Source organism: Amphiura filiformis, chromosome 3 (genome assembly GCF_039555335.1).
Source record: "Amphiura filiformis chromosome 3, Afil_fr2py, whole genome shotgun sequence".
NCBI lineage: Eukaryota > Metazoa > Echinodermata > Ophiuroidea > Amphilepidida > Amphiuridae > Amphiura > Amphiura filiformis.
In genome coordinates, this window is record NC_092630.1 from 15,654,132 (window position 1) to 15,677,026 (window position 22,895).

Here is a 22,895-nt window from a genome sequence, read left to right on the forward strand (position 1 = left end):
TTCTAGGCAGTGACATCAACCTTTGATAATGTGTGTAAATATGCCAGTCAATAATGTACTCCCTGCAGCACACACCGACATCACTGCCTACATGTAGTAGAAGCCAAATGGGCCATAGTACACACTGCTATATTAGACTGAATTCATTTGTGTTTCCTGCATTCAATAATCTATGTGAGAAACAAACATGTCACATCAGACAAACCTGGATATATATATAATATTTGTGTTACTTTCAATCATTTTGAGGTGAACGCACGTGCAAAACTTATAACCACTTTTTGAAAAGTCATCACATTCATGCTGTTACAGAGTCCATCAATTCTTGTGATGACCAAAATATATGTATAACACAACGGTTTTGTGTGATTGGGATTTAACTTCTTCAGCAAATTATTTATCTGATTTAATGATCCTAGGATACAAAGATAAAACAAATCGGTACCTGAATAACATACGCATGAAGTTGATAAACTGTTCATCACATCAACACTCACACCCCTGGATTTTTTTTATGAAGCTACTAAACACTTGCTGATTTGTTGACCAAGAAGTTTTCTGATCGGATAAATTTATGTAAAAACAAACTGCCATCAATATTCCTGGCTCAATTGAACGCATTTTAAAACTGAATAAAGGCTACATTAACACAATGTATTAAGTAACTCCTAATGAAGGTAAATTGAATAAGATCAGATTCACTTCTTAATCAACAAATACCTTGGCAAGTAGCAAGAAAATACTGTGCCCCAGTTAGTGCGGCCAATGAATATACTGATAAATTAATACAATTTTCATTGGCTGCCTAACTAGTCATTATAAGCCATTGATAAATTCCAGCATATATCTATGAACGTTTTTTTTAAAGCCAGCAAGCTTTACAACCCACAAGCCCTTATTTCAATTTCATTGCAAACAAAACAACTTGGTAAATTACACTATATCATATTTAACCAAATATGATACACTAATATAAAGCCTATGGAGCAAGAGTCGGGGTTACTGTACCGGCTCGGCTTGTGTTAGTTTAAACCATCTACCACAGTCGCAGCGTTGCGGTTCACCGTCGTATAGCCACATCCATTTGATGAAAGTCTGTTCATCTTCACCTGAGAATCAAAGAAAAGAGTATAATGTAACATTAACCAATTTTTTTTCCAAAGAGTTAACACTTTCTTGTATGCAGCACTAACTTAAGAGGAATGAGTCTAACATTGACAACTTTTAATTTTGGTTTTTGGTCATTATTCATTCACACTTTGCAAACGCTATTATTAAAGTTTGTCTACTCTAAACCAAGGTTCGCACTAACTTGTGTTTTACGCGATAAATTAGCATGTTTTTCCATTTTCAAGCAAGAAATTTATATTGATGAAGCAAAGCAGTTTTCAGGGCTTTCCATTCCGAGAGTTATTGTTATCCATGCCAAATACAAGTTACACATGCTGTTGCAATACAATGTGTGGGGTCTAGCGAGATCAAGGTCCGTATGCACAAAACAAGTCTAACTTTATTTTATACCTGGTCAAAACAATGAGGTAAAGCAAAGAGTACCCACTTGTTTAACTTGTTTTGTGCATACCCACCTAGAACACCTTACTTTCAAACCCTAGTGTGAACCCGCTCTAAACCCCATTAAAATGGAACTTCTGGTGAAAATTAATGAGTGATTCTCCAACTAAAGTAACAGTAACACATAGGAATGGATCTCCAATTTTTATCAATAACTCAAAGATTAATTAATTAGCCTATGACATTATGACTCATTCGTCTTGTTTGTGTAACTGTCACATGCATAACCATGTCCAAAGAAGAAAGAAATTAAATTGCATTTCTGGGAGTATTGATTGATAACTAATGTTATTTAAATTTTTACTCACATCAGAAAATACTACATAACATTGACGGTTAATGAACACTTGTATTATTGTTGCATATATTTGAAGAGATTAGCCCTACACTGATTGCAAGCATTTATAACCTCTGTAGTTTGAAACTGATTCAAGTCTGTCATTGTCAATCACTTCACTGATCCAATCTGTAGTCATATTCTACTAGAGAACAAAGCTCATTTTACTAAAGTTTCTACCATAGAATTAAAACCAGAGTACCAGGACTCCATATATACTGCTATGTGCAATAGCAGTCATGGGGAAAACATTGGGAGTTTTTGGGTCCTTACCGACAATATGCAGAAACGAACAAAAACTACTCTGCCTGATAGTCACACTATAATAGAGTACCAGGACTCCAAATATATACCGCTATGTGCTATTAATAGCACAGTCAAGGGGAAAACATTGGGAGTTTTTGGGTCCTTACCGACAATACGCAGAAACGAACAAAAACTACTCTGCGTGATAGTCACACTATAATAGAGTACCAGGACTCCATATATACCGCTATGTGCTATTAATAGCACAGTCATGGGGAAAACATTGGGAGTTTTTGGGTCCTTACCGACAATACGCAGAAACGAACAAAAACTACTCTGCGTGATAGTCACACTATAATAGAGTACCAGGACTCCATATATACCGCTATGTGCTATTAATAGCACAGTCATGGGGAAAACATTGGGAGTTTTTGGGTCCTCACCGACAATACGCAGAAACGAACAAAAACTACTCTGCGTGATAGTCACACTATAATAGAGTACCAGGACTCCATATATACCGCTATGTGCTATTAATAGCACAGTCATGGGGAAAACATTGGGAGTTTTTGGGTCCTTACCGACAATACGCAGAAACGAACAAAAACTACTCTGCGTGATAGTCACACTATAATAACGCACTGTGTCGCTCCTTAGATGCAGTCAATACATGCAGTGTATCTAGTATCGCGCACAAGCAAAGCACAAATACCCCAATTTTTCCCCATGTATGCAGTAAGATGGTGATCGAGTCTTGGTTCTCTGGTTTTAATTGTATTTTTTTTTTTAAATGTATACTTACAAATACATCCTACTATACGTTTTGTGAACGCTGAAGGTATTAAATTAGGATTAGTTTTACTTGCACCCACTGATGATGGCGGCGTCTGTATTTGCAACTTAAATGGATCCTGTAGAACAAAAAAATAAAACAAGACAAATATTGGTGCATTGGTTGTATCGAGTCTGTCAATGACACTGCCAATCCATGACAGGAGGAGGGGGCAGTAAAGCTGACATGAGAGCCATGAAGGCTGTTGTATCTGGAGCACATGACCGAGGCAGCAGTTAAGCTAGGATCCAAGAACTGATGAATCTCTTCAATGATGTTATTATGGACCCTTTTGGCACACTTTACACACCCTGTTGATCAAAATAAATGGGCTATGGGCCTTGTTTCAGGCCCATTTCTTGCCTACTATAGCCCATCAAGATCAAAAATCACAATACCAATACCATTATTGGAGTGATTAGTGGCTTTCTTTTTCATAGGGAAATGAGACTAATAGACCACTTTTACATGTGATGTCATTGCCCGGAAGTATGCACGCAAATTATGGCAATTTCCATTGTTCTTTGCCCTGTAGTGTACGTACGCATTAAAGTTTGCTCAGGACACATGCATTTTAAATCGCCCACCACATTTCATATAGTACGAGAAAGCCATTTGCCATTGAACAGTGTAGCGGTTCATTCAAGCATATCGATAGACCAGTCCCTCGCCTTTGTTGATAAACAATGATGTCAAGTGGACTATACAATACATGTACTTACACTTTCTGCTGTTCTTAATTCTTGTTCTTTCTTGTCTAGACCTGTAGCATGTTCAAAGTCCCCTGGGATAGTTGCTGTAATTAATGAAAATATTAAAACAGAAGAGATAATTAAGTATGCAGTGAAGCTACAATGTAATTATTAAAATGCTTAAAATTCAGGGCTAGAATTTCATAAAGAATAATGTTTCTGAATGCTTGTCTTGTAAAACCATGCCAAGAATGGTCGCATCTGTAAGAATAAGATGACTTTTAAAGTCATGACTCGGGAGGTCATTGCCATGCGGTTTTCGATCGGCGTGTGTCGCAACCAGTGATCGATTTTCGTATATTTTTTTGTGTAGCAAAAACTGCTACTCACTTTCAGATTTGAGTAGCAATTCCAAAATTGTGAGTAGCAATTATTTTCACTATATTTTGTGGATTTTTTTGTATAACTTTTACCATCGCCAAAACATTCCTACTTTCAGGGGAATTCCTGCCATAACTGTATCTATCATCTTTTTTCTCGCTCTTGCAAGTTTGTAGACAAATGCAGTGGGCCCAGTGATCGATTTTCGTATATTTTTTTGTGTAGCAAAAACTGCTACTCACTTTTAGATTTGAGTAGCAATTGCAAAATTGTGAGTAGCATTTTGCTATGCTAATCCAGGTAAATCGAACACTGGTCGCAACAGGCAGGCGGCCCAATCACAAGGCAGTTTCCTTCTGGTTTTCTCGTTAGCCAATGATGGCAAGCCTTTTTTAGGAGAGGTTGGCTTTGTTTTCGTTTCCAAATATCACATCGCATTCAGCTCTCATCCGACTAGGATCGGAAAATGTGCGGCAAAAATATGATATTTTCCCATCTCTCTTTTCTCAGTCTATGGCCCGGGGGGTCACTCCCATTGGGGCCTGTACACCATCCGCGATAATGAAAACGCGTAAAAAGGGTAGTTTTTCGTGGGTAGGCACGATACACGCGTAACGCAATTTAGGGTGTCAAAAACATGAAATATTGGAAAAAAGGGTAGCAAAATTGCAAAATTTGCTAATACGCGGAAAGGAAATTTAGGGTATGACATTTGATCAAAGGATTAAAATCCCTGTTTAGGGTATTGTTTTAGCCAAGGGTTAAATCCTTGTTTCGGGTGCTTTTCAAAAGTTGATTATCGCGGATGGTGCATCATTTGAAAATTGCGAATTACACGCATGAGTCATTCAAGCCCAAAGATCGCCTTTCAAGGCCGAAAATTGACTTTTTCTTGGTTAAAGAAAATGCAGTTTGAAGTTGCTATAGGCCTTATATATAATATATAGGGCCTATAGCAACTTCAAACTATGACACGATCAAGCTAAGGGTTATATCGGATGTTGCTAATATTGATTTTGAGATATTGGCATATTTATTATCAATGTGTCATGTAAAATATACCCAACTCCTCACAGCCCTCATTGTTTAATATGTTAATTAAGAGGTAATAGTACTAGTAATTTTTCATATCATTCATTAACATTTCCTGGTAAATACTTGGCTTTTGAAGGGATGGTTTTTTTATCTATTTTCTTTAAATTAACGTAATGATTTATTTATTTATTTTAAAATTATTAAATAAATCATATTTATACCGCATGCGAAGCATGGACGGGTATATTGCCATCCTATGGTTTCTTCTCCTTCTCCTCCTTTTCCTCCTCCATCAAACACATCATTCTGTCAAGGCTAGCGCTAAAACTACAAGGGCCCCAGGGCCCATATGTGGTACACTTATGGGGCCTACCCCGTAGATTTATCCTTTGCACATCCTGGCCCCAGAGGTCAAAGGTCACGGGCCCCAGGGGCCCAAATGTGAAAATACAAAGTATGCTGTTTCTCATCAAATGAAGCAGCCTCAGGGCCCTGAGTTGGTACACTGATAGCTCTAGTAGTACTCTATATATACAAGTATATATGAGCCCCATATGTCATATATTATGGGCCCCAGGGCCCCAAATGTTAAAATAAGGGGCAACAGATTGACAAAGCTAGCGCTAAAACTACAAAGGCACCAGGGCCCATATGTGGTACACTTATGGGCCTTACCCCGTAGATTTATCTATTGCACATCTTGACCCCAGAGGTCAAAGGTCACGGGCCCCAGGGGCCCAAATGTATAAATACAAAGCATGTTGTTTCTCATCAAATAAAGCAGCCTCACGCCCCTGAGTTAGTACACTGATAGCTCCAGGGTACTCTATATATAAGTATACATGAGCCCCATGTGTCATATATTATGGGCCCCAGGGCCCCAAATGTTAAAATAAGGGGCAACAGATTGACAACGCTAAAACTACAAGGGCCCTAGGGCCCATATGTGGTACACTTATGGGCCCTCCCCCGTAGATTTTTCTTTTGCACATCTTGGCCCCAGAGGTCAAAGGTCACAGGCCCCAGGGGCCCAAATGTAAAAATACAAAGCATGCTGTTTCTCATCAAATGAAGCAGCCTCAGGGCCCAGAGTTAGTACACTGATAGCTCCAGGGGTATATATACAAGTATACATGAGCCCCATATGTCATATATTATGGGCCCCAGGGCCCCAAATGTTAAACTAAGGGGCAACAGATTGACAAGGCTAGCTACATGTATAAAACTACAAGGACACTAGGGCTCATATGTGGCACATGTATGGGCCCGAAGTTGTAAATGTGCCTTTTGCCCATTTTGGCCCCAGATGGTTTAGGCTAGGGGCCCCAGAGGCCCAAATGTTAAAAAAAATGGCCGGTCGTTTCTCAGCAAATAAAGTAGCTACAGGATTTAGATTTGGTACACCAATAGGTCTTCAGCATTATATTGTTATATGTATACATGAACCCCATGTGTCACATAATATGGGCCCCAGGGCCTCAAACGCTAAAACATAGGGCCGGCCGTTACTCAGTAAATAAAGCAGCTACAATGTCCAGCTTGAGTCTGCTGATAGCACTTGAGAATTATATTTCAACATATGCACATGTGCCCCATAAGTCAAATATTATGGGCCCCAGGGCCCCAAACTCTAACACATAGGGCCGGCCGTTACTCAGTAAATAAATTAGCTACAGTGCCCAGCTTGAGTCTACTGATAGCACTTGAGAATTATACTTCAACATGTGTACATGAGCCTCATAAGTCAAATATTATGGGCCCAGGGCGGGGCCCCAAATGTTAAAAAGGGTCGTTCTTATCATCAAATAAAGCAGCTTCAGGGCTCAGAGTTTGTACACAGATTACACCTGAGAATTATATTGTTAATAATACCCACCCCACCCCATTCACAGACAATAGCGTAATTATAATAATATAGATGACAGAAACGTTAAGGCTGTTCCAGTTAAATTACATACCCATTGGCTGTTCTATTTAATTTACATACTCCCTCTGAACTGGCCACAAAATAGGCTGTTCCATTTAATTTACATACTCCCTCTGAAATGGCTGTTCCATTTAATTTACATACTATTTCTGGAATAGCTTTCCCTTAATCAAATTGCATATTGTGAATTTCAATAGCGTATTAGGCCTATAATAATTATAGATGATGATAATTGGAAATGCCATGTGTGAAGCGTTAAGGCTGTTCCATTCAAATAACATACCTTTGGCTGTTCCATTTAATTTACATACTCCCTCTGACATGATCCCAAAATACATAGGCTGTTCTATTTAATTTACATACTCCCTCTGAAATGGCTGTTCCATTTAATTTACATGCTCCCTCTGGAATAGCCTTCCCCTAATCAAATTGCATATTATGAATTTCAATCTATCAAATTGCATAGCTTCACTGTGAATTAGAGAGACTGACAACAGCAACCTAAGTCCTCAGCAAATAAGGACTAAGTTTTTAAACCGATAACATGCGGGTATAGCCGTATTTGTGTACAAATATATAACCTTCTAGTATTCTATTGTTATCCAAGCAGTGATTATAGTTTATGATACATACAATACATCAACTTCATTTAACTCTAGAATACAAATCAGGTTAAGGTTTTGACCGGTTTAAACCTGGTTAATAAATGAAGATTGATCATGAATTTATGTTGATAGAAAACACTGCACTGGAGGACGATCATGCTTGCTCGAGAACTCGAGCCAAGAATTTGCTCACCGATAGCTTCACATTCTAGGCTAGAGACCATTGCATTCAAAATCTAGTCGGATTCGCTGAAGCATGACACCGTGTAAAGCAATGGAAGTTCAGAAGTAAACACAGCCGATCACGACAGGCGATTACATCAAAAATGTTGCTAAAATTACTCTTCAGCAAAATTTTAGACTGTCCAAAATACGCAAATCTTGCTCAAATCAAAAGATACAGTTGATTCATCGACATCGAAATAACTTTCATCCAAATTTCAACATTGACAAAATAAATAACATCCGGTGTAAAAATTGCACCGCTGTCCGACCAAAAAGCCATAGTAAGGTAGGCCTACGGTACTCTAGCATCGAATGCGTAACTTACTATCGTGTGCAAATTCGAAGCTAGAGTTCTTGAGTAAGATCTAGTTCACCACGTAAACTTGTATGGCTCAAAATTCGGACCGCTCGCCATTAAGTTTACTGCTTACTGTGTTTTGAAATTTGTTGACGTTTTAACGATCCCCGATTCCAGGTCGATTATTTTAGCTGTGTCATGTCACATGCATGACGCTGGTGGGTACCAACCAAACTTCAGAGAAAAAAAAACCTCGATCGCCGATAACGATGTGATATGGGACTTACATAGGATTACACAGAGATATTTCTTGCCAAAATTTGACCATTTCTAGGCAAGTTGGCCCTACTTTGTCTGCGTTATGTGAAAAAGGACAGTCTTAGGCCGTGTAAAATTAATATTTTGGTTCTCGTCCCTCCCTCCTCAATTTCTGGGATTTGTCAGATTTTTTTTTTTTTTTAGATTTTTCAATTTTTTAGACTTTGGAATGATTTATGAAATCTTCATACATATAAATAAGTTTTAGAGAACAAGCATCACTTCCAAGTCTTTTTGTGGTACTCTAGGGGTTTATCCTCAGAATCTCACATTTGAAAAAAAAAAAAAAAAAAAGGGCCTCATCGTTTCCTCGAGCACTGTTGGAGAAGACCGAAAACTACTGACAATGCTAATTTTACATTGAAAAAAAACAAAACAAAATAAACACCTCCCTCCCTCATCAATTCATGAAAATCCTCTGGACGAGAACCAAAACATTAATTTTATACGGCCTTAAGTAAGTATAAGTGCAACGCTTTTGATGTTTTGATGTTTTGGGAGACTGGGAGGATCATAATAAAAAATGATGGAGCCTATTCTTGACTGTGTAATATTCCTTTACCACATTGCCGTACGGTAACAGTCTTATACGATGGACAGATAGTATCAGTTTGTGAATAAGGACATCGTATAAGTTCCTTGTAAGTTGTACTAAGTAAGATCATGTAGGTATGCCAGGCAAACACATAATTTTGCTAGTCAGCCAAATTCGCCGATAATGTCAATGCATTTTTACATAGAAATTTAAAACTTGTGCCCGAAGAAAGAAACCTACATAAATATGTTTTCTATACATGTACTTCACTTGACCCAAATATATGATTTTTTATGGTGATAAGTCACTCGCACATGGAATTTTAGAGTGATTTTGATAGCAGTTCCATTAAAAAAAGCTGTCATAATGAGACTAAGATCTAGAAACTCCCCCGAAATGCCGTTTTGGGGAATTTTGCTAGCTGAATCTTTTTGACATTGTTTGATGAAAGTCAATCTTTGACAAGATGTAACTTTGCTACGGAAAGTGCTATGAAAAAAAGGTTTTCAGTTTTGGCTTTGTTTACTCAAAGGCTTTAATTTGATATATAAAATGATGCAGTTTGATGGCAAATTTGAATTCACCTAGCATACCTAGGTAGGCTAGCTCACATCACACACTATAGGTGGCGCTATTCGTCCATAGGGAAGTGGAATGTGCATGTACGGTCCAAAAAAATGGCTTTACTGTGGGGCTCAATGGAGAAAATCACTAAAAATTAATTTTGACAACCAAAACCTAAGTGATGTTGACTTATGTTGGTACTGGCATGATACTGGATTCATAAACTATCACATAGTGCAATCCATGTTCCACCAAGTCGACGCTCGATTTAGCTCAAAAGCAATTTGTGTGTAAATCAAGACCATCCAAAACAGCTTTCTTACAGTAGGGGAGATTGGGGTTAGTTGGAACGCGGGGTAAGTTGAAACATTGTATTTTTTTTCTGACACAAAAGATTAATTTGGTAAAATACTGGCACCTAGTAATAGGTATTAGTAAGGGTCATCCACCAAATTAGCAACAGCACTGATGCCCCACCAGTGTTGGCTTGGGAAAGGAATATCTGTTTTTGACTTACTGACTAATTTTTATACCCCTCAGAAAAGATCGTTATCTCCATGTTGTTTGAAGATTCAGGGATTATTTTTTGAGTATCATAAGCACTAGTAGTAAGTCCCAGAATAATGTTAAATAAAAGTTTTATTGTATTTCTTATTTTGTGTAATGAACTTTGAAATGTAAAAATAGGCATCGGGGTTAGTTGAAACTTTTGAGGTGGGGTTAGTTGACACGTGAAAATCGCATAGAAAAATATGGTTAAAAATTTGACTTTTTAAAAATTTGTAACATGTTTACCATTTCTTCAATATTACTTTAATATGGTTAAAAAGCAATAATACAAGCAAAAAGTGCACACAGAAAGTACATTTTATAATATTTTAGGCTTCTCATATTTTGGTCCATGGTGACACTCGTCACCTTGTGTCCAAAGTATTGACCCGCACTCCCACATATTTATTTATTCATTTTTCACACTGATTGTATGTTAAAGGGTGCCTTCAAGGGAAGTATAACCCTAACAACACAATAATAATTATTTTGAAATTTTTACAAGCCGTGTTTCAACTAACCCCACCCTATGTTTCAACTTACCCCAGGGGTGGGGTTAGTTGAAACACTTTTTTTCAAATTTTCAAATTGGATTATATGAATAATCATAAGCAGGTCCAATAAAGTTTAAGGCTGTATTTGTAGCATGTATGTATATGTTTATACTGATATGGTTAGTGTTTCTTGAAAGTAATTGGATTGCGTTAAAAAGACGATTTTGTGAAAAATGTTTCAACTAACCCCAATCTCCCCTAAGGAATAGGAGGTCATCTGGGGTCACATACAATAGTGTGCATGTACATGTGCCTGCTGTCACAATTTCATACACAAAATTTTGGGCAATTTGATGACACTATTTTTGTCTGTAACTTCAAAAGTATATGCACTAGAAACATGATTGACCCCTTATTGTTTAGGTAATTTAATTCGCTTTCAAATGAAAGAACTTTCAGCTAAAAATATTGAACTTCAAAATGTTATGAACATCCCTAACCTAGATCATGCATGGCATGCATGATCTGCATCTGGATATGGTTGAGTCGGCAGCTTCAACTAGTAAAAGTCTTACTATCGCCAACTTTGGTGGAAATACTTAAGTTAGGTCAGGTCTAATGTCAAATGTGCGTGCGAATAGTGTGAGAGTGTGCGAAAAAACTATTTTTTTGCGAGCCGCTTCTTGTCGTTGTGGTGCAGGTATACATGTATACGTACAGGCTCCAAAAACACTATATATCGACGTCCCATTACATGAATATATTGGAGAATATCTGATAATCTCAGCAACCTCGAACTACACATACACACGTACATACATGTACATGTATATTTTAAATGCATTCACTCAATGCATGCATGCAGTTGCTCGAGAAACACTAGCCACGAATGCCTCGAGCATTCGTGGCTAGTGTCCTTTCGTATCTTAAATCGGGGGGCTTCCGATACACAAAGTTGCACCGGCATGTAAACATAGATAAAATGCTTCATGGTTCACAAACACACTTTCATAAGCGTGTCATATAAGCTTAATTAAGTTCAACCCTACCTTTTGACATCTTTGATACATACGATCCTCAAAAATGAGATGATATATGAAGCCTAATTCAGCGCTGCTTACAGTGCTGCTTATCGCAGCTGTCACATCGTGGAAAATAATCTCAACCTATGAGATAATTGTACACACGTAAATTCTGGTGATTTATGACTGGACAGTCACTTAGTAGGTACGAGATTACCTCATTCAGATAACACCTGTTATTTTTGTCGATCGATTAACCAGTCCAGGGCATTTCGACCAAGGCAAACTCGACCACATGCAAATTCGGTCCCTGTATAAAACCACGTTTTAGGGGCGCACCATTAGATATCAAGGGGGGAGGCTTGGTAGATTGCTGAGAAAAATGTTCCACTGGCAAAAAAAAAAAATGTTGATGTCAAGGGTGGAAATGTCACAGTTAGTGCAGAAAAATGAACCTCATATTCATATAGCTTTCAAATAGCAATTTTTTGCGCGAATTTGCTCATTTTTCATCATTATATAAGGCTAAACAAAAATTTCTGGTAACCCGACCGACCGTGTAAAACCCTTGCGACTCAAGTAATTTTATCCAATTTGTTCAAAATAAAAAAATAATTGCTCACGACTGACCGGGTGTCTACAATGCTCCTCATCAGAAACTACTATTGGCAAAAATATGGACGTACCATTAGAATTCTCGGGGGAGGGGGTAGTAAGTTTTTTAGAAAAAAAAACGTGCAAGAAAAAAAAAATCCCCACCAACACTAAAAAAACCCCAAAACTTCCCCCACCTAACTAACTGTGTATAAATGCATGAAATAATATTTAAAAAAATTTTCCCCACCAACACTAAAAAAACCCAAAACTTCCCCACCTTCTGTGTGTAAATGCATGAAATTAAAAAACTTCCCGATCCCAACTTCCTACCCCCGAGCATCTAATGGTGCGCCCCTTACCTCGCCGTGAGACAAAACAATGCGTCAACATGATCATGATGTAAATTGTAGGGGAGAGCGGGGAGTGTTCGCCCTATATTTTTCTGACCAGCCTAGCGATGTCAATTTTAATGTTAGGGATGACCTGATTAGCCCACGTGAAAGCCCTATGTCTTAGCTATATACGGCCACAATCCCAGAACTATAGGCCTTACAATAGCAACAGGGCAGAGCAAACAAAAAGTTTTGCAAAGTGGCGAACTTGCCCCATATTGGGGCAGGTTAAGCCCTTATATGGTGGGGTAAGTTCACCCTAATCACAAAAAAGGTTTAAACATTGCATAACATTAACATATTAAATGCAAACATTTAGCAAGAGTATACAGAGCATTCATTCTCTTCTGGGGAGTCACTAAATTTGTTGCAGGGGTTGGGTCAGGGTAAAATGTAGGGGTCCAAAGTGAGCTTAAACGTATCATGTTTACAACTTCGGGGAGATTATGGATTAGGACATTAACGGTGGTATGAGTAATACTGATACCATATAACTTTAAAAAACATGCTTTTCAGCAGTTTTACCTTGTTTAATGGTATAATTATAAATTATTTCCATAATACGCTGATGGGGCAGGTCCGCCTCCAGTTTGGGGTAAGTCCGCCTGGGAAGATATAGGCTAACATGCCCCATCCTCAAAAGGGCTTAACGTGCCCCGATGTACATTTTTGTATTTTCTTCAGGGTATGAAAAATACAAATCGAATAAGGAGTTTATAACTGCATTAAATCTTTGACAAATCCCATATGTTCCCAATACAGATTTCCATTAAAACCATCTGTATTTATGTATCAATGATAATACAACATTATTAATGCAAGAAAAAATTACGTTTTGGTGTAATTTTTTTGTTTTGGCTGTAGTTCGATGAACACGTCCCTATATGTCACGTAGCTAATATGAGAAGTTTATAATGACCTATGTCACCTAATTTTGTCATCACCAAATTCCCCGATAGCCGTAGTGCTGAGAAACAAGGGGTGGGCGAACCTGCCCCTAGGGCGAACACTCCCCGCTCTCCCCTACCATGACTGTAGTACCAAACCATCGCTTTATGTTAACCGCTCAACTCGCAAAAGCTCACCGCAAATATTGTAAATAAGCGGACTTTCCCAGGAAATATACCATGGCAAGGTGCCGAGATGTCTAGCCACATTCTCAATAGCGTGGGAAACTGGGAATTGATTTAGATCACTTACCAAAATTGTCTAAAGCAAATGGGAAAAGGTAATTGGCTGGCTATTACTTTTAGCCCCGCCCACAACAGTGACCCACTGATTAAAAAGTTTTTTGTTTTAAAAAGTGACACTTATAAAGCCATCATATAAACGATCAGATCATGTACTTTGTGCAAACTTGTATAGTGTTGTAATCTCTAATGATTGAAGATCTGAAGAAAAGTGGTCAACACACAGTATACATTTTTAGCATGAGGTTTAAATAAAATTAAACTTTAAAATCTGGGTGACTTTCACGACTGCGCCTCTCTCAGTTCTTTCTCAATCCCTCTCTCACTCTATTTCTGTCTCTCTCTCTCCCTTCAAACCCGACCTTCAAAATCCCTCCCTCGATCCAGTTCTCAGACTTTTTTCGAACCCGAACTCGAGTCCCAATTTCCGCCATCGTATACGCCTGTACCGATGGCTGGCTCTGGACCTGTACGGTACCCAGGCGCGCAGCCAGCATACGAGGGGGGGGCACGGTCAGTATCGTCCCTATTTTCTCAAGCCTCCATCATGTCTGGCTCTCCTCTCTCTCCATCTCCCGTCATATTTGGCTGTGTCCCGTAAGTGACTTTACACCACGCCCTATTCAGGGTGCTGTAGGTGACTTAAGACGGTGTATCATAGCAGTAAAGACAAACAAGCTAATTGGCTGTGCTCCGTAAGTGATTTTAATACACCACGCCCTATGTAAGTGACTTTAGGCTGCACCCTGGTATACGGCACAACATAGCAATAAAGACAAACAAGTTAATTGGCTTTGGCTGTGCTCTGTAAGTGACTTTACACCACGCCCTATGTGAGTGACTTTTTAGATCGCACCCTGGTAGATGGTACATAGCAATAAAGACAAACAATGTAATTGGCTGTGCTCCGTAAGTGACTGTACACCACGCCCTATGTGAGTGACTTTCACAGAACTAATTCTGTGGTGACTTTACACCGCACTCTAGTAACATCATAAATGGACAATTTAACAAAAAGGAATTTTGATTGATCTGTTTTAAAAGAGTACAAAGTAGAGGGAATTTTTGGCACGGAGGGGGGGGGCAAGTTATTATTTGGTGGGCGAGTGGGGGGACAAGTGACTTTTCAGGACGAGGGGGGGGTCAAGCGGTTTTGGAGGGTCGTTCGGAAATTTTCCGGGGGCTCATAATCATTGCACAGCCACAGCACATTCGTCTTCTAATTAACATGGCATCTACACATAAAAACCCAAGTGGGTTGATACAGGGGCCGAGTTAGTTTGTGGTCGAGTTGGCATGGGCCAGAGCTGACGAGTCCTACTATTCACGTGTTATCCATTGAACATGCGATCACCGGAAAAGAAGGGAGCGATTTTTATCACAAATTGTGCCGAAATATTCATGTGAGTACACTTAAAATGGGACATACTATCTGGGAATTATGCCACCAACACGTATAGTAACAGAATGGTAAGTGAAGTTAGATAGAGCGGGGTTATTTCAGGGTATGTTTATCATGCTGTATTGTCATTATAATTTATGTGGTCTTACGTAATATGTTTACCCCCCCGAAATTAGATACGAAAGGACACTAGCCACGAATGCTCGAGGCATTCGTGGCTAGTGTTTCTCGAGCAAGCATGCAGGTTTGTACGTTGGACCGGTTTTGAACACACGTATCTCCTAGGCCAAAATTCAACAACGATTTCTCACCAAATCCGATTTCCTTGTGTAGATCTTTTTACATATTCTGAAAAAGCAAATTCAACAACTTCAAAATACTTTACCTCTTGCCATCGTCCTCACATTTGGACGTAAAACACATCGTCTTACAGTTACTCCGGCAATTCTTGCTACCATGAGGGACGCCATTTTGAAATGATCAGAGAGCACGGATGGGCCAACACAATCTCTAGAAGCACAATCCAAAAATGGTTTACTCCTACAATACTGACCTTTTACTGAACTTCGTTGCTTGTATGCGGCTATTTGACCGGCACTCGGAAATGGACTGTTAAAATTCTTTGGCATGTTGCATGTACACATATCACATTCATGTATAACACAGGAGTTTTATAAAACTAAAAATTTCTAACAAAATGTAACAAAATGTAATAACAAAATTAGGTAAGATATAAATCACCACGGCCTTCTACGATCCTATCTTTATGGGCCATAGCTATAGAGAGGAGCTCAAGTAAAATAAATAACATGTAGGGTAAGATGGGGTTAAGTGGGACAGTGTGGTAAAGTGGGTCACTTCAATAGGCCTACTCCATTGCATTACTAAATCCCCCAATACGATACCGAATGGTGACTTACCCCATTGCAAATATGTAGGGCCTATATCGTCCCCGCCCTCACCGATTTTTGGAGATTTTTTTTTTTTTTTGCTTTGCTTCTAAAATTTTAAGACTAAGGGGTGGTGCAACGGTGTACCCCAGGGTGGTGAATTCTCAAAATGGTCTGCCAAAAATCCCTTGCCCCCCCCCCCCCCCTTTGGCCAAAAAACCTTTGCCCCCCCCTTTTGGCGTGCCAAAAAATCTTTGCCCCCCCCCCTTACACATGCAAGATTTTGGGGAACCCGAATTTAAAACCTTAAATTGTCTTACCATATTGTGAGCGCAGCGAGCAGGAAATTTTGCATATTTGAACATGTTCCTAACGTTTTCCTTCGCCTTTTTAGGGCGTAGGCCTAATCCGGGGGCGTAATATAGAAACGGTGCCCAAAATATCTGTGCCAAAAATTGCTTCCCCCCCCCCCTTTCGACCTGCCAAAAATCGCTTGACCCCCCCTTTCGACCTGCCAAAAAATGCTTGCACCCCCCCTTTTGGCCTGCCGAAAAATCTTTGCCCCCCCCCCCCCTATAATTCACCACCCCGGGGGTACACATAATTATTGCACCACCCCTAAGAAGTTCTTGGTCATCATACATTGCAAACACTATCTTTCTACTACTTCCCCCCCCCCCCCGGATCGGACTACTTCCATGCTTCAAGTTTGGGGTATGCCTATAGCTTTTGGGGAAATAACAAAAATATTAGCACCCCCCCCCATTTTTTATGTTCAAGGTGTTGACAACACTTTGCACTTACACAGAAATATAGGCATTTAGAAGCATTTTATTCCATTTATATTCAACTATGATGCTCTTATATTATGGTCAGCCGCTGCAACTCGCAAAGAACCTCCATATTCCAAACCCCGGATTCCAACACACGTTGGGCAGCAGCTTCCATTACGTTAATAGTCAGGGAGTGAAGGCAGTTTAGGTAGAATTAATTCCTCAATCGACGATTTTTGTATCAATGGATGCAGAGTATATTGTAGTATTGTATAACAAAAATCGACTAAAATCTACTTTGGGCAAATTTTTTTATAACCCCTTGAAAGTTGCACTTATTCTAACTTTGGGCAAGTTTAATTCCGAAGACGTAAATCAAAATACAATTGCGAAGCGTGGTCGCACTTGGCTATCGCGACGGCATTACGCGCTGACACATGAGCGACAAATTTTGCGTATAGTGCGCATACACCGTTTACCGCGCTGACTCACATTTTATTTATTATCCTTCCGCTGACACACGGTTTGCAGCATAGTAAAGTTGATTGCAAATACCACTCACCTGTTTACGTTTGTTTTACCAACGAAATGCGTTTGTTAGTTGGAATCTTCAGCATATTAGCTTACAAGATTATTTCAAAGGTATGTAGGCCTATACAACAGTATGTATTATTAGTCTAAATGATTATAGGCCTATTTAATTAATTATGCACCTGCGCTGCCTGCTTTATGGAATTAAATATTAATCATTGATAATTTTATAGATGCGTAGCCTATAGACGGTTCAAAATTGATAAGCTTTTAAAGACCCACAATTGTAATAAATAAGGCCAAGTAGGCCTATTGCTCGTCCGAGTTTTTAAAACAACAAAGAGGAAAAGTTGTTTTTTTTATTTCTTATTTTGATCGCAAAATCGGTGCAAATGCAAATAAACTTATTATAGGCCTACGCTGTATCAGCGTATATGTCTGTAAAAAGGAAGAGGATTTAGTTATTTTGTTGTTCTGAGAAGTAGGCTCCCGGGGGTAGGCTACAAAACCTTCCAAAAGTGTTCATTGCAAGACCTAAAGAAACATCACAACTGAATTTCCAAATAATAAGCTGAGACTAAAATTGAAAAAAACACAAAAAAGGAATCGGGCTGAGACGAGAAACACTACAATAGGCCTACCGATATGCCTGTGTATATTTAACCTATACAAATTAAACAGTAAACCTGCATTGGGTCTATTTCAAACCATGTAGCAAGAACACGTACAAAATATGACAGCTATAGTGTGTTTTAGATGTACATTACTCGTTGACTGCCGATAAACGTCCCAATAAATCGGACTTAGTCACCGGTCAGTTCTCATGATAGATTTCCATGGCTAACGATGGTTAACTATGAAAACATGTTAAAGGACATCAAGAAAATTTTCTAAGTTATTTATTTTGAGCTCTTTCGAGTATCGACGAGTAATGGATATATTCTGTAGATTTAGGTTTTGTCTGTGACTGCTAATGTGAGGCCGTCGTAGGTCGTACGGGGCTCAAACTCGGTGGGTGGGTGTAGCTCTGTCCTGGCAAGAAGAAGTTTATGTTCGTTAAGTCATCCGACCCCGCCCCCCCTCCCAGGGGTCATTTGAGGTCAAATGACTAAAGACTGTCATATGGGCATGAAACTAGGTCGTACGAGGCTCAAACTCGGTGGGTGGGTGTAGTTCTGTCCTGGCAAGAAGAAGTTTATGTTCGTTAAGTCATCCGACCCCGGGGCCCCCTCCCAGGGGTCATTTGAGGTCAAATGACTAAAACTGTCATATGTGCATGAAACTAGGTCGTACGGGACTCAAACTCGGTGGGTGGGTGTAGTTCTGTCCTGGCAAGAAGATGTTTATATTCGTTAAGTCGTCCGACCCCGGGGCTCCCTCCCAGGGGTCATTTGAGGTCAAATGACTAAAAACTGTCATATGGGCATGAAACTAGGTCCTACGGGGCTCAAACTCGGTGGGTGGGTGTAGTTCTGTCCTGGCAAGAAGATGTCTATGTTCGTTAAGTCATCCGACCACAGGGCCCCCCCCTCCCAGGGGTCATTTGAGGTCAAATGACTAAAAACTGTCATATGGGCATGAAACTAGGTCGTACAGGGCTCAAACTCGGTGGGTGGGTATAGTTCTGTGCTGGCAAGAAGATGTTTATGTTCGTTAAGTCATCTGACCACGGGGTCCCCTCCCAGGGGTCATCTAAGGTCAAATTACTAAAAAGTGTCGTATGGGCATGAAACTTGGTAGGTACAGTCAACATTTAAAGCAGCATTTTTTGAAGGTAATTTTGGGGTCATCCAAGGTCACCACGGGTCATCTGAGGTCAAATTAGTAAAAGCTCATATATGGGCATGAAACTTGGTAGGTACAGTCAACATTTAGAGTTATAAGTTTAGGTCATTTTGGGGTCATCCAATGTCACCCTGGGGTCATCTGAGGTCAAATTAGTAAAATTGTCATATGGGCATGTCACCATCAGCCTGGTAATCGCGCCCAGCCGAGAACCGCCAAATATGGGTAACCGCCTAGTCTATTTTAAAACTGATGCATCAATGACTATGTTCATCATGTCATATAGAGGCCTTGCATGCGACGTATCATCCCGTAAATATGGCGGACTACTCAAATGCATTCAACAAAAGCATGATTGCAATCTACCGTGACAGTTCGTCTCACACACATAATCCTGCACTACGATCAAATAGGTTGATGACAACATTTGATTGAATGGACTGCACTCCGCCATAACTACGGTGAAGGACACCGGTTGAAAACCTTTGTTTGGAGCCAATCAATAATTTCATGCAGGGCCTCTATTGTATCATTCTCACATAGATATAGAAATACTAAATTCGTTCACTATCTATATTTTTACTTCTAGTAGAGCTCCAATCTAAGGGTTAAAGTTATGTTTAGGTTAGGTTAGGATTTTTTAAAAGTACCCAGTACAGTGAACCTTATGGTACAAATGCGCGCGAAAATTTTAGCATAGGCCTATTGAAACTAAACTGGTGAAATATGGGACAAAAGTGGAATAAATTCGCGCAAAGCGCTAAAATGGCATTTTGTGGCTATAAAATGGCCAAATATGAGGTTAATTTCGACACAAACCAATACACAGGCGTCAATATTGGGGGGGTGATTATATTGGCCATCCCCCTGGCAAAATATTGTGGCATTTATCCCCCGATCTACGCCTATGTAATTTAGAGCCCTGTGACTCCATCGGTCTCCCTCTCCTCTCTCTCCCCCCTCCTCCTTTTTTTTTTTTTTTTCTTTGGCGGAAACTCTAATAGGCACAAAGGACCAATATGCGATACGTAATCTATTTCCTCTTCTTTCTATATCTAACCTCCTTGGGCCTACATATTAGTACTGATATATCATACGCTGGCGAAATTACGTAATTAATCGGATTAATTAACATACTGAGCAATAGGTGAAAACCAACGCACTGAATGGTCTATTGTTCTATTGTGTCCGATTTGAGCGCTGCCATATTGGAAAATGTTGCCAATCCATATTCCTGAGAGTGTACATTCAACGTCCAATTTTCGAAATTGGGTGACTTGCGCTTGGCAGGTGTAAAATACATCTGACTGGGCGTTTTAAATACGTAACGCATAAAGGCATTGACATCATCGAATGGCTGCCTATAGTGCTGTTAGCGTTAGGCCTATGGGGGGGGGGCCGTGTTTAGTTTCTATAATAATTATTATAATGCTTACATTTTTTCATTCCTTTTTCTTTTCTCTGTACTTATTCTTTCCTTGAAGTATCACTCCCTCTTCTTATCTCCCTTCCCTTCTCCATTCCCTCTTACTTTTTGCCCCCTCTCATTCCTATCATTTTTCTTACCTTACCTTTCTATTTGTTTACTTCTATTTATTTATTTCTCTTCATTTCTTCCTCTTTCTCTCTTCCTCCAAACCCCCTCTCGTTCTTCATATCCCCTCTTTCACCTCTTCCTCCCTCATCCCTTCCCAAGACCTCTCACAGAAGAGCTGCCCCCTTCAGTACGCCACTCTTTATGACATTCTCCTTCTTAAAATAAAATGTCAATTTGTGAAACAACTTTTATATAGGCCTTTACCGGTATACTTATTATTTGTTACATGTATACGTATAGCTATTACCATTATACAGTACTATAGACATAAATGGCAGCCTTGAATGCTTGATGTATGATGATCATTCAGCAAGCGCATTCAATTTATTTAAATGAAGCACCTGAAGTCAGTGGGGTGATCACGAACTGTACTCAGCGGCTAATGTGTGCTTTTTGTGCTTACGGCTACTCAATCACATCCTTGTGTGTTATTATAACAAAAGGTACTTTTCGGTCCAGACGTCGCTTTCACGCGCCTTTCGTTTGATCACTTATTGACAGTAGCCTGCTAGGTAAAGCGTTAATACACTGTCGGGTCAGCTTACCGATTTAATGGCGGAAGCCCTTTGTCCCAAACAAAAGGTACCTTTCGATGAATAGCTTGTCAGATTTCAAATCGGCACAAGGTTTCAATGCGTTACGTAATCTATTTCTACTCCATCTATTTAATAGCTCCATGGTGAAAACAATTTTGACAAAAGGAGTTGTCCTTGGCAATTTGTAGACATGTACTTTTGATTATTTACATAGCTTCTTCTCCAATCACTGTGTAAAACATCCATCCAAAAATCTGATTGCTATTATTATATGGATGAATGGACATATCACAAAAGGATTGCTTATCTCAATAGGGCATGTACTTAAGCATTTTTTTTTAACTGACCGGCGTTACTGGGCGTTTTATCGGAGGTCACCGAGTAATGCCGAAGATCAAAATCGATTTTATGTATTGTGTATGTATCATAGGACGCTCGTATTAATTGTCTCTATGCGCTTGAAAATTCAACAATATAAATAATGGTAGCTCTATTATAATACACATTAATGTTTTAAGCAGATAAAATTCCAAAATATAATACGTTTTCTGCCTTTGCTTGTCACGTGGTAGGCCTATGTTGAAGTTGCGATTATATTTTTAAATAAGTTTCAGATGAATAACAAGAAGACAAGTGGCCTAGTGGTCTAAGGCGCTAGGCTCATAGAGTACTAAGCGTTGCGCCGTGAGTTCGAACCCCGCCTCTGCCAAACTTTAAAAGAAGTAAATTAAAATTTGAATTTTTTAATTTCATATTTGGGAAATGTGACTGGGAGAATTTATGTATGGTGTGGAGTGGTGTGATAGGGCATGTACTTTAACTGGCCGGCGCGGTCCGGTGACTAAGTCTTTATTGGGCGTTTTATCGGCAGTCAACGAGTAATGCCGTATTTATTTATTTCTTACAGTGGATTTTGTGAAAACAAATAGGCAAGGTTTACATAGGCCTATTAAAAAATAATATTTAAATATTGAAGTTACAGCTATAGGCGCTAGGCCTGTACTGTACTGTTGTAACAAATCAACAACCGACTTTATAATATTATATTATAATATATAATTTTGAGATTTACAAACTTAGAAAAACGTACAAAAATGGGATAACAGACATCTTTCACCACTTCCAACAATATAAATAACGTAGGCCTATTTCAGTTGACCACGTGGTCATGCTGGTTGATGGCTTCTTCAGAACTTCTTATATATAGTTTGAATTTACAATTGGCCCTATAGGCCTATACATTTTGAATTTACAATTGGCCTATTAAATTTACAATTAGCCCTATACACATCTTGAATTAACAATTGTCCCTATATACATTTTGAATTTCCAATTGGGCATATATATACATTTTAAATTTCCAATTGGGCATATATATACATTTTGAATTTACAATTGGCCATATATACATTTTAAATTTACAATTGGCCCTATATACATTTTAAATTTACAATTGGCCCTATATACATTTTGAATTTACAATTGGCCCTATATACATTTTGAATTTACAACTGGCCCTATATACACTTTGAATTTACAATTGGCCCTATATACATTTTGAATTTACAAC

The 22,895-nt window shown here is 39.1% G+C and overlaps 1 protein-coding gene across 1 annotated transcript; it reads right to left on the minus strand.

Annotated features, from left to right (window-relative positions):
* Positions 1–415: 415 nt before the first annotated feature.
* LOC140148104 (cytochrome c oxidase subunit 5B, mitochondrial-like) lies at positions 416–15,745 on the minus strand. Its single transcript, XM_072169961.1, has 4 exons — positions 15,599–15,745; positions 3,710–3,783; positions 2,958–3,066; positions 416–1,109 (listed from the first exon to the last, which is right to left on the minus strand). Exons 1-4 carry the CDS (start codon positions 15,681–15,683, stop codon positions 1,000–1,002), a joined length of 378 nt encoding a protein of 125 aa, XP_072026062.1. The 5' UTR covers positions 15,684–15,745; the 3' UTR covers positions 416–999.
* Positions 15,746–22,895: the final 7,150 nt, after the last annotated feature.

Excerpts from the sequence above, each read along its gene's own strand:
- LOC140148104 (XM_072169961.1), bottom strand. The coding sequence starts at position 15,683 with ATGGCGTCCCTCATGGTAGCAAGAATTGCCGGAGTAACTGTAAGACGA. Across the intron at positions 3,784-15,598 it reads TGTGAGGACGATGGCAAGAG|CAACTATCCCAGGGGACTTT; the intron begins GTAAAGTATTTT and ends CATTAATTACAG. Across the intron at positions 1,110-2,957 it reads ACGTATAGTAGGATGTATTT|GTGAAGATGAACAGACTTTC; the intron begins GTAAGTATACAT and ends TTTGATTCTCAG.